A 13,297-nucleotide genomic window follows, 5' to 3' on the forward strand; every position below is an offset into this window, starting at 1 on the left:
GTAAATTCCACGAGGGAGAACTACGTCTGTCTTTTTCCTGTTGTCCACAGTCCCTAACTCAGTGCCTTTCATCTAGCCAGTGCGTATTAACTGCACGAAAGGATGCATGAACGAATGAATGAGTGTTAGAGAGTAGCACTCGTCCTGCTCTGTTTCTTACTAAGATTTTACTTGACTGATAAGAGGAAAATGCGTTACCTCTTTGAGAAGTATTTATATCTAAACTGGGACAATCCATTAACAATCCGAAGAGGGGGAAAACTTTTAACAGTGTAATTTCAGCTATTAGAAAAAAACAGAGAGGGAGAGAGACATCCGATTTAGTGAACCTTGGAAAACGTAGTACGTTAGCTGTCACATACTTCACCTATACAAAAGAACAACGGACCTATCTGGATTCTAAACATTCCTATTGCTAACCTCTCATAAGAGTATGGGAAAGAGAAGTTTATTTAATATTTACTGCTGGCTTTGGTGGGGAAAAAACTCATTCTAGAGGGAGAAAAACTTGATAAACATTATTTACACATGTGGCTCCATGATCCTAGAAGTGATGAAATTATAGTAATAATAATGGTTATCATTTATTGAGCTCCTAGTATATACTAAGCATTTTACATACGTACATTAATTTATTTAACTTATACAAAAGTTGATGTTATTTTCATTTTGTTGATGAAGCAACAGAAGTTTAGAAAGAGTACACACAGCTTCCTTAGTGATAGGCATCCTGTTTTCCATGAAACTCTTACTCATCCTCAGGTCAGGGTCTTAAAGGAAAGGCGGTATCATCTTGCATGCTAACACTCCACAATAGGAATTTGGTATGAGAAATAGAAGCGGTTTGAAAAATACAAGAAAAGAAATCACTAATATCTCTTTTGATATTAAATCTGGTAATTAGTTTAATGTCATGTAAGGTATTCATGTTATATGCCTACCATTGACTATTCTTTCTAAAATCATCTTCAAGCTGTAAAAAAGGGCTCCTATGACATGGTGTCTGCCCTGCTTAAACACCACGCCAACCTTGACCAGCCCTGTGTCAAGCAATGGTCAGCAATGCATGAAGCAGCCAAACAAGGCCGCAAAGATATAATAGCTCTACTACTAAACCACAGAGGCAATGTCCACCTAAGAGACGGATTTGGAGTCACCCCGTTAGGTGTTGCGGCCGAGTATGGTCACTGTGATGTGTTGGAACACCTGATCCACAAAGGTACGTAGAAAGGAATTGCATGTCGCTGACTTTTCTCCTGCCTCTTGGATCTCCTTTCCTCCACTTCTCACTGGCTCCTCTTCCTCTCCTGAATGTATCTGGGCATCAAGCTTTTGTCCCATCCCTCGATAGCCCCCTCAATAGACCCTTATTGCACAACTCACTTGAACCCTACACACGGGGACCTACAAATCTGAGTGCCTGGCCCAGATTGCTCCCAGTTTTTACATAGATGGCTCACCAAGGTCTCACACACATCTTCTCCTAAATTGAATTCCTCTTCTTTCACGCTTTTAATAATTTCTCTCAGCCAAGACTGAGAGCTTAGATTTATCTCTAATTCCCCCATCACCTTCTGTTTCAAATATGGTCAGTTGCCGTGTGCTACAGCAACCTTCTCTCTCACCTGTTCTCACCTTGGCAGACCCTCTCATCTGCATCCTCCCATCTTCCCTGGACCAGTGTAATTGGTTCCTAACCATTTTCCTGGTTTCCAGTCTCTCCATCTGCGAATCCACACTGTATACTAAGCTCCTCTCCCTAAAGGTCAGCTACAGTAGAATAAACTATTCAGAAAATCCTCAGTGGCTCCCCACTGCCCACTGAATCATGCTCAGGTCCCCACTGCACCATCCTGAATTGTTTTTCCAGGTTTATCTCTCACTACTCCTAATATGTATCCTGTACTCCAGTTAAATAGCCTAGCAATATTCCCAAACATACCTTGCATTCATTCTTTCTGGGTTTGGGTCGGGTCCTTGCCCTCATCTGGAATACCCTCCAACACAATTCAAAGTTAATGTCCTGAGACACCTCCTCCCTGAAGACTTTCCTAATTCTTCCCAACAGAGTGTGATGTTGTCCTCCTTTGAAACCTCCAAGTGCTTTAAACAACAACGGAACCAGGAATTAAGATACTGACTTCTTAAACTGGTTTCTGCCACCTACCCGTTGTCTGACTCTCGCCTAGTTACTTAAGCACCTGGGTCTCAGTTTCCTCATCTGTAAATAAAGGCTAGGACAACATTATCCTCTGTGGGGAAAAGACTAACATTTTTGAGGCGCCCCCCAAATACAACTTCATTTAATTATCAAATCAGCTGTATGAAATAAGCTGTATTACTCTAGTTTACAGATGAGGAGTTGGAAGTTCGTAGAAGTAAATAGCTTGCCCCAAACTCTCACAGTCAGCAACAAAACCACAATGAAAAGAGACCACTTCTCCCTACATCATGCCTTCTGGTCCTGACATCACTTGAATATTATACAGTTTGTGTTCTTTGATGATATTTTGTCTCATTTCCCCTCAGAGCCACTTAAGATAGTCAGATTTATTTATCTTAACATCTTCTGCTGGGTCATGCATGGTGTTTGCACACAGAAGAGAGTTGATAAATATTTATTGAAATCGAGTGTTAACTGCTGTCTTTAAAAGTCTAACTGTACCTTTTTGGGGGAGCCTTTGCTTATCGTGGAAATTGACTTGATTTCTCAGATGTTCTTATGATGGAAAGATTTTCTACTAGAATGAAACACGCTGCATGATTGTTTATTGAAAAGACAGAACACAGGTGTTCTTAATTCTATACTTTTAAGTCCTAACCAGAAAGGAAAACAGCAGGTTATTTTTAAGGAGATTATCTTGACAATCTGTCCAGCTATCACTATGCCACATGTTTTATACTGCCAGGAGGGGATGTGTTTGCTTTGGCGGATGATGGGGCATCAGTGTTGTTTGAGGCCGCAGGAGGGGGCAATCCTGACTGCATCTCCCTCCTGCTGGAATATGGAGGAAGTGGAAACATACCTAACAGAGCAGGGCATCTTCCTATACACCGAGCTGCCTACGAGGGACATTATCTGTGAGTAATAAATCATAGCATGATCATTTCAAGTGGAAAAACACAAGCTTGTATATATGGTATAATCCCAAATCTATCTATACACTTCCCAAAATCCAAAAAGAAAAAGGCAAAATGTTCACAAGTTTTGTATATCTATATATTTGTTTGATTTTTCCCATTCTTTTTGTATTCTTTTACGTTAAAAAATTTCCACATTGAATTTATACTACTTTTAAAATGAAAAGATATTTTCTTTTAGAAGAAGGTAAGTTATAAGTGAGAATTCTGCACAAGCCGCCCAAATGTGCCTTTTTGTTTCTTTTAATACGTTTAACAGATGGCTACAGGTGTCTAAAAATTTTGCCCTTGGCAAAGGATTAAAATTTGTGTTACTCTAATCTTTATCAACACCAACAGATATTATAATATAATGTCAAATTTATTCCTGAATAGAAAAGTTTCATTATAAATTTAGGTTTCTTTATTCCCCCCCCAAAAAAAGCCAGATATACTTTTAAATCACAAAAATGTGCCACAACCAACATATCAATAGAAATCTATAATCATTATATTAAACTACCCACCATGAAAGCATGGTTTTAGGCAATTATGTATATTTCATAAGTTCAAAAACTTTGAAATCATTAGGCTTTATCACAATTTCAGTGGTGACATTGGCTAAGTTAAGTAGCCAATGACACGTAATTGACACTAAGTGACACATTGTTAAAGTTCATAAATTCACACATGGTAGCTCTGAATTAGGCACAAGAGATCAACTTATCCTTGCCTGTGGCTCTCATACTTCTCTAGTTCATCAATCAAGTGTGAAATTCACAGCTATTTGTCACAGGTTCTTTGAAACATAAGCTGTGGTTAGTTGTCTCAGTTGAACTGATGTAACGTTGATGGAACAACAAAAACTCTTCATGTTGTCAATAATTCAATTTCAAGTAAGCAGACAGGATGTACATGGCCAATATTAAAGCGTACATTGCTCAGGAAGCAGTGAAAGGGGAGAAACAAATGAGAATTCAAGAGGCCTAAATTGTCGTCATTGCCCTACATCTATGTGACCTTGGACAAGTCATTTCACTTCTCAAGACTTCATATGGCTCTACTGGTAATAAAGGGGTTGAACTCAGTGATGATCAAGGTCGCTTCCATCTCTAACTTCCTGTGACTCCATGTTCTAATGGTCAAGAGTGTGAAGCATTCTTTGATGGCATCAAATGGGCTTACTTTCCTATTATACTTTTTTCGTTACATAGCATTGGTTGATTATAGATATTATGCTGTTCAGAGAAGAACTGAAAGATGGGAGGGTTCCTGAATAATTACAATTCTAGGACCAAATATATAAGATCCAGTATTTTCCCCAGGAATATTTAGCCTGGGAAGCTAAATCAAAACTAAACTAAATTACACTAAACTGAAAAGTAGTAAGTCAATGGACAAAGATTATATGTTTTTGTGTAAGGTTATCTAGAGAAAATAAAGGAAACTAAGTAAATTGCATTCACTGTCTAGTGAGGAAGCTGGTTTACTTAATTTCTTGATTTTCTTCATGCCATGTGGATATTTGATTTTTTTTAGTGCCCTGAAATATCTTATTCCAGTAACATCCAAACATGCAATCCAGAAAAGTGGGCTAACGCCAATTCACTCAGCAGCAGATGGACAAAATTCACAGTGCCTAGAACTGCTTATTGAAAATGGCTTTGATGTCAATACCCTGCTTGCTGACCACATTTCCAAGAGCTATGATGATGAACGGAAGACTGCGCTCTATTTTGCCGTTTGCAATAATGATATCCACTGCACAGAAGTCCTCCTGGCCGCAGGTGCAGACCCAAACTTAGATCCCCTCAACTGTCTTCTTGTGGCAGTGAGGGCCAATAATCATGAAATTGTCAGGCTGCTTCTCGCCCATGGAGCTAATGTCAATTGTTATTTCATGCATGTGAATGACACTCATTTCCCCAGTGCCATTCAGTATGCCCTAAATGACGAGGTAATGCTCAGGCTGTTGCTGAATAACGGCTATCAAGTGGAGATGTGCTTTGACTGCATGCACGGGGACATCTTTGGAAATTCGTTTGTATGGTCAGAGATAGAGGAAGAGATACTGCCGGGATGGACGTCTTGTGTCGTAAAAGATAACCCGGTGAGTTACATCCTCTTCTTCATATTGGGTCATCATCCTAACGTTTGCTCATTAGGGATGTTAGAAGAAAAGAAAAATCAACTCTAACTATTGTATTTTTCTTATTCTTGAGTTTTTGTTTGCAATGATATGGGGAAATAAGCATAAAACTAGGCAAAAAAAAAGTGTATTTTTCTTGAATTCGAAACTGAATGTTGATGAATGTGGGAAAATATATCAATAATTTATGATTATTTGGTGGAATGTTGGGGCTAGAAGCATGGAAAGAAGCATGATTCTTCCACATCATCCTGAATACAATCACATCAGAGCCACGCGTGCTTCAGGGCTCATAGTTTCACAGAAACAAGCAAACCGTTTAATTTTCTTTTTTTGTTCATTACAAGGAGGGAACTTTTATTTCCTGTAAAAAGACAGATAATTTTTCAGAACAAAATTGTTTATGTACATAGTATATTAAAAGTACTACTAAATTAAATTTTATCATTTCAGTTCTGTGAGTTTATTACAGTTCCTTGGATGAAACACTTGCTAGGCAGTGTTATTCGTGTATTAATGGATTACATGGATTATATCCCTCTGTGTGCTAAGCTGAAATCTGCACTAGAAGTACAGAGAGAATGGCCAGAAATCCGTCAAATACTAGGTAAAAGCAAAAGTTTTTCCTACAAAATTTTTTATGGAGAATGTATATAGGGGAAATTTCTTAATGTCATTTTTGATACTTTTTCATAGCTACTTTGTTTCCAGAATTATCTGTTTCTTCAAATCATCCTTAATACTTCCTCTGATATGATACTAATTTTTTGCTTTTCTTGATAATTTCCAACTCTTTAATTGTATAATGAGTAATACTATTACTATATTATATTCTGACTAGAACTCACTTTTTAAAAGTTAACTTCTATAATATCATAAAGTATATAGACTGTAATCTCCATGTGGGCAGGGATCTGTTTTGTTTATTTTTGTGTTCTCAAGGCTTAGCATAATGCCTAGTAAGCAGTAAATACTCAATAAATATTGAGTAAATGAACGAATGGAATGAATTAGAATTATCCTTTTTGATATGCTCTCTTCTGGGTCTTTATTGACAAATTCCTACCATCAAAAGTATGTATTACAAGCAGGCCATTGTGTACTCTCTAGGTTAAAGTTTACTTATAATCATAAAAGTGAATCATATGGCAAAAGTTTCAATAAAAGTACATCTAAAATTACTCCAAATTTAAATAGAAACTAGAAAAAAAATCACAAGCTGGAAAGGTTTTCTCTTTCAAAATATGAGTTTGGAAAAATGAACTTTCAAAACCTACATGGACATCACTTTATAGAGCCTGAAGAAGCATCATAGAACTTGGCATTACATTTAAATATTCTGGCACTCTTAATACACCTAAATCAAGTTTAAATGTGAAAAACCGTGACAGCCTAGTCTTTAGGATCAGCCAAATTTTATGCAAATTAGTAGATTATATTTTATAGGCAAGAAGATGAAACTGAAACATTGAGCTGATTCACATACCATATTTGTTAGGTATAAAGTTCTATAAAAAGAAACGGGCAATATAGTGGTTTTCATCTAAGCACTTTTTCCATCAGAGTCTCAAACATTAAAGTATATAATCTGAATTTGGACCATTTTGACTATGGTAGCAAGAGACGTAAATTGGAGGAAGGATGGAGACTTTGATGGGCTAGAAAGAGTGATAGTTCAACTGAATGCAGATTTGGAGGTAAGCTTGGATTTTCCTCACATGGTGCTTCCACTGGAATGAGTTGGACGGTACAAGAGACTTTGTGGCAACTGAAACAGGAACCTTAGAGAATCTGATGAATCATACAGTGTCGTGAGCCTAGAAATCGACCTCTGGGGTCAGATAGACCTAGAATAGGATGGAACTCTGGCCTTGCCTAGGTGTAGGATGGCTGGGTCATATAGTGCATATGTCATTCAGGGCTGATATTTTCATGGAAACAAGCAACAATTTATTGCAACATTTTTGTTTCATTGAGGGGAGGGGAATTTTTTATTTCCTGTAAAAAGACCAAGATAGTCATACTAGTTGTGTGACTTTGAGCAAGTTACTTATCCTTTTTATGACAAGGTTTTCCCACTGCAAAATGGGGCTAGCATAGTATTCACCTCATAAGGTTGTTATGGGGATTTAAAGAGATGATGCACATAAGGTGTTTAGCATAAAGACTACAGCATTAAAAACACTTATAAATTTAGCTATTTTAAAAACTAAATTATTAGTATTTTATGTTATTTTTATTATGGTAAGGTTACATGAAGTATCTGAAATGTATATGTAAAGTATGTCATGAATCCCCGCAACTTGTAGAGTTAAGTGTTATCATTGCTAATTTTTATAAATAAAAAACTAAGGCTAGGGCTTCCCTGGTGGCGCAGTGGTTGAGAGTCTGCCTGCCAATGCAGGGGACATGGGTTCGTGCCCCAGTCCGGGAGGATCCCACATGCTGCGGAGCGGCTGGGCCCGTGAGCCATGGCCGCTGAGCCTGAGTGTCCGGAGCCTGTGCTCCGCAACGGGAGAGGCCACAACAGTGAGAGGCCTGCGTACTGTGAAAAAAAAACATAAAAAACAAAAAACTAAGGCTAAGGGGGAATTACAAAATATTCTGGGCCCTATAAATTCTCGAAACTAGTTCCCCTTCTGAACCAAGGCCCACACTGGGAGTGAAGTCAAAATCAAGCAGGGCAGAGATGTGAGAGTCCACATGAACATGGGGGCGACAGACAGAACCAGGAAACCTCAGGGGGCAGCCACCATATTCTAGATCAATGCAGGAAGACAGCAGAATAGGGAGCTCTGTACACTTAGAAGAGCTACCTTGACCCAAGCATCCTTCTAGAAAGTCAGGAAAACTAAATTCACATGAAAATGAACAACAGGAAAGTATCCCAGTCAAATTCCATAGAAATTTATTATAAGAAAAAATAGAAAGAGGAACAGAATAACATCCCCACAGACAACAAAAGCACGCCAGAAAAACATGCCCTCAGAACAGATTAAAATTGAAACCCTCTGTTTCAAAACAAGCTAAAAAACATAAGGAAAATGACACAAGACATGAAAGAACAACGCAAGTCAGTATTAGAAAAATTCAGAAATGAGGTAACAGTACCGAGGAAGGAATTAGAAAGAAAAACAAAAAATTAATTTCGAATATAAAGACTGAACTGGAATGAAAGCAAGAACTAATAATGCAATAGACAATGACTTAGGAGAAATAGAAGATGAAATTAAAGAAAATTTAAAAAATAAAGTGGAAATAAAGGGATATATAAAAGGATTTGAAAGACAGGGACAGTTTTGAAGACAGCTAAAGAAAAAGAAAACCAAATCAAAGGAACAGAACAAATACAAAAATGTGTATTGTGAAAAACTTTCTGTAATAAAAAAAGATTTGAAGCTGAAAATTACAAATTACTATACCCTTTGGTCATGTAGGTAAAAAGAACAAGTGACTTATAAGGGAAAAATTCAGATTATCTTAAACAATATTACTCTTCTGATCACGTTCTCAAGAATCTACTACAAAATAAGCTTCAGACAAACCAAAATAACTAAAGAGATAATGACATAGGACCAGTAACGAGCATTAAACAGAAAACCAAGGCTGAGTGCCAGTTAAAAGGGAGAAGATATATAATGGTTATACTGTCAGATAATGTAGATATGACACAACTGTTTTTAATGGGAGAAAAATGGAAAGAGCACACACAAAGACATTTTTAACAGAGCTCAGAAATTATATTGGTTGGTAGCATGGTATTAATATTGTTATGCTGAGAATGAGAGATGTAGTCAGTATTTAGAATATTCTAATTCTATTATTCTTTGTATCCTTGAGAACCAGGATTGCCAGTGTGGAAGAAAGGGAATACAGATGTAATACGGAAGAGCTTAAAGAAAAATTCTGTAGTTCTGAATTTGAATTGGTACTATTAGTATGAACTCATAAACTATTTTACCTTGAAAGCGTGTGTGTGTGTCTATCTGTCTACAGAAGAGTCTTAGAAATAATCACAAGCCCAGTAGCAGTGCATATCCGTAGCACCCAGACTGTGGCTTTGAAATAGCATTTCCTAGAAAAAGAAACCAGAATTTCTTGGAGAAATGGATGATTTCAGGTTTGGGGAAGGAAATATGCAAGATGAGTCAGGTATATCTGGTCATGCCAGATAACAAACTCTCACAGACTCATGTCCAAAGAATTCAGGAGCCAGCTTGAGGCTCCCACTGGCCAAATATGGGACAATTTAAGCTTCAAAGGGATAATTATTTCAATGAATTGAACCCAATAAAAATATTTAAATACAATATTTAAGAAATTGGTCAGCTCCAAAGGATAAAAAAATCAATTCATTATCTTGAAAATTAATGAAGGAAAAGATGCAAGCATTTATTCCACCTTACCTGTATGATTTGTGCCACCAGTAACCAAATAATACATGAGCAAATGTATCCTTTTATAAAAGTATTCCAAATAATAAATTAAAAAGAAATGATATAATTAGATATCACCATCTTGCAGCCCTCAGTAAGCTGCTAATACCCCGTAATGTGGTTCTTGGTGAAAGAACACAGCACCAGCTATAGTTTTGCCAAAGAGATCAAACCTGAGTCTGATCAAGCCTCTGGATCCAGCTAATAATCTGCAAGAAATAGAGAAGACAGTAGGACACAGAAGTGCACCATGAAAATGCAGTCTCAAAATTCAGGCTGTGTGAAATATGGCATTTTGGATATTCAAAGATTAATTGAAAGGATGAAGGGGATAGAGAGAAGACCCTGCAGATTAAAAAAGCCTTAAAGAACACATCAAATTCAAAAAAATATTGTCAATACTATAGGGTAGGGATAGCACACTGAGATGATGAAGCTCTAAAGGAACTGATTACTATAAAAATCAGAACAGTAGTTCCTTATAGGGGAGGAAGGAGTGAAGTTTGGGTTGGATTGTGGAGGGAATTCTGTTATGGCTGGGGAAGTTCTTCTGTTCATGACCTGGGAAATGGTTAAAGATGTTCACCCGATAATGACTTATAATAACTTAAGAAACTGTATGTTTGTGCAGTGGCTTTATCTATATTTTATTTTACAATAGACGAGTTAAAATATTTTGGAGATTGTAAAGGAAAAAACCCTAAGGCTTAGATAAATTCATTTCCCAAAGTTATAGACAGAAAATAACAAAGCAAGGATTTGAACTCTTAGGTCTGTCTCACATCAAAACACAGGCTCTTTCTCCAATACCACTGTGCTTCCTGTCATAGAACAGATTCTGCTTCTAATTGGTAATTCATTGTCCATGTGTTTGTATTGCAAAAGAATGACCAATTCTTATGACTTTAGAAAAGCAATCCAAGTAAGAACAGGACCAGGAAGTTTTTTTATTGTCTCAGTCACACATCATTGCAACTAGAGCTTGTCAGTTGATTGCTATGAGTATGGTTAACCACTGGATGTCAGGATTCCTCCAGGTAGATGTAGGGCAGACGCTTTGTTAGGGAAAAAAAATAAAATGGTAATTTTTTTTAAAAGATGGGTTTATTCTGCCTAGTTTGGTAACAATAAGTTTGCCTCAATGGTTTTTCAAAAACACTGTTTTAATTTTTTCAGGATAATTTGAATGTTTATAATCTCAAATAGAACAGAAATGTGATCTCTTTGATTATGGAAGTGAGTGATCATTCACAGTATTGAATGATTACGATGTACCAAGCACTTTTCTAATACTTTACATGAATTAATTGGTTCGATTTTTTTTTTTTTTTTTTTTTTTGTGGTACGCGGGCCTCTCACTGTTGTGGCCTCTCCTGCTGCGGAGCACAGGCTCCGGATGCGCAGGCTCAGCGGCCATGGCTCACGGGCCCAGCCGCTCCACGGCATGTGGGATCTTCCTGGACCAGGGCACGAACCCGTGTCCCCTGCATCGGCAGACGGACTCTCAACCACTGCGCCACCAGGGAAGCCCAATTTGTTTGATCTTTAAACGACCCTGTAAGGTAGGGTTATCCACATTTCCCAGGTGAGAATACTGAGACCACAGAGGTTAAATAACTTGTCCAAGATCACACAGATACGAAGTGGCAGAGCCAGGATTTTAATCCAAGCCGACTGAGTCCAGAGCCCACAACTAAGTCCGTGTGCAATGCTGCCTTTTCACTAGCTCATGCTGCTGGGATAATATATCGGTACTGGGCTTCCCTGGTGGCGCAGTGGTTGAGAGTCCGCCTGCCGATGCAGGGGACATGGGTTCGTGCCCCGGTCCGGGAAGATCCCACATGCCGTGGAGCGGCTGGGCCCGTGAGCCATGGCTGTTGACCCTGCACGTCCGGAGCCTGTGCTCCGCAACGGGAGAGGCCACAACAGTGAGAGGCCCGAGAACCGCAAAAAAAAAAAATATATATATATATATATATATATATCGGTACTGTAATTATACTATAGGTAAATGTACTAGAGATAAAGTAAGAGTTGAAAATAAAGGTTAACATCAGCTATTTGAATAACATTAGTAGATTTTTTGGAAAATATAAAATGTTTAGGTATCAGACACTGAAACAAACCTAAGATTGAATAATGGATATATGGAATCATTTGTATCCGATGTTTCACAGATAACTATTCATCAGAAAGGTTGGTAGGAGAGAGCGGAAGTAAAGAAATATATCTTTCAAATACTCAATTCTAAAAAATAAATAGAAGGAGATGTGAGCCTTTGCTTTCTTTAATCAAGTCCATTCATTCATTTAACATATTGTAGTTGAACACCCTGTAGGAGCCAGACTCTCTTTCTGACACAGAGGCAGACTAAACGTCTGCCTTCATGGAGCTTACATTCTAGAGGAATGGTCTGGAAGGCTTAATTGCAATTTGAGTTTTACTTAAAGTCACCAGTTGCTAACATGTGCATGCCTGTTTTTTAGAATGACACTATTAATATTATTCTAAAACAGTCTGTATCTTACAGGTTAATCCATTAATATTGTTTTTATTTTTCGCTTGTTTTTCCCATTCACTTTAGAGAATCCCTGCTCCTTAAAGCATTTATGTAGGTTAAGAATTAGAAGACTTATAGGACTCCAGCGACTCTGCCAGCCAGCCTTAATGGAGAAGCTCTCTCTGCCACCAACTATTCAAAGATACATATTATTTAAAGAGTATGATCTCTATGGACAAGAGCTAAAATTGCCATAATTTAAAATAATATTTTTAAATGTGATTTAAAAAATGTGTTTAAATGAGATTCTTTCAGAGAATTTCTTGGAACCATTTTACATCCTTATGTGTATTTAAATCCATTGACAATTTTATAACTGGATCCTGGGTTCTTTGGGGAGCACCATATTTCACATCTCTAAGGACTTTTTACATTGTGATTTTTTAAAGCTAGTCAGTACTTTGCATTTGAATTTCTATGGATTGTCTTCACTTGCAATAAGTCTTCAAACTCTCCCTATCAAGTGACTCCTACAATATCCATGAGCAAGTCTCTCCTATGTTTATAAAGCAAAGAACCACATTCTCAAACCCACATCTCCAGCCAGTTGCTGCCCCATTCTCTCCTTTCTTTTATAGCCACATGGCGTAAAAGAGCTCTTTCCTGTCTGCAGATTCACTCACTGTAATCTGGCTTCTGCTCCTTGCACGGCCCTTCTCAAGGTCCTTAACAACTTGCTTGTTGCTACTTTCAATGAGCATCCTTCAGTCCTTTCAAGTGATTCCTGCAGCAACTGACTGATTGCCTGCTCCCTCCAGGAAACAGTTCTCCGGATAACTTGCTCTCCTGGCTCTCTTCCCACCTCTCTGGCCGCTCTGTCTCTGGCTTCTTTCTGCATTGCTTATCTCCTGCCAACTCTTTAGTAATACGTCTTAAGTCCCCTTTTTTTAATGCTAAGTTCTCTGGGAAATTTCATCCATGTCCCTGGTTTCGTTTACTATCTACGTGCTGTCGAATGTAAAATTTATATGTGAAGTTCAGCTTTCTCTCACGTGCTTGAGACCTGTGTAGACAATTGGCCTAAAGGACCTT

The 13,297-nt window shown here is 37.8% G+C and overlaps 1 protein-coding gene across 1 annotated transcript in view; it reads left to right on the forward strand.

The window, feature by feature from the left end:
- ASB15 (ankyrin repeat and SOCS box containing 15) overlaps positions 1-12,515 on the forward strand; it is a 40,905-nt gene extending 28,390 nt beyond the window's left edge. The window contains exons 6-10 of the mRNA XM_082631738.1: positions 974-1,219; positions 2,910-3,081; positions 4,660-5,230; positions 5,723-5,876; positions 12,290-12,515. Coding sequence (XP_082487864.1) covers positions 974-1,219; positions 2,910-3,081; positions 4,660-5,230; positions 5,723-5,876; positions 12,290-12,462 — 1,316 coding nt within the window. The 3' untranslated portion in view covers positions 12,463-12,515. The remainder of the gene's footprint in view (positions 1-973; positions 1,220-2,909; positions 3,082-4,659; positions 5,231-5,722; positions 5,877-12,289) is intronic.
- The last annotated feature ends 782 nt before the right edge of the window (positions 12,516-13,297 follow it).

This window comes from Mesoplodon mirus (genome assembly GCF_964341445.2).
Source record: "Mesoplodon mirus genome assembly, chromosome: 9".
Classification (NCBI taxonomy): Eukaryota; Metazoa; Chordata; class Mammalia; order Artiodactyla; family Ziphiidae; genus Mesoplodon; species Mesoplodon mirus.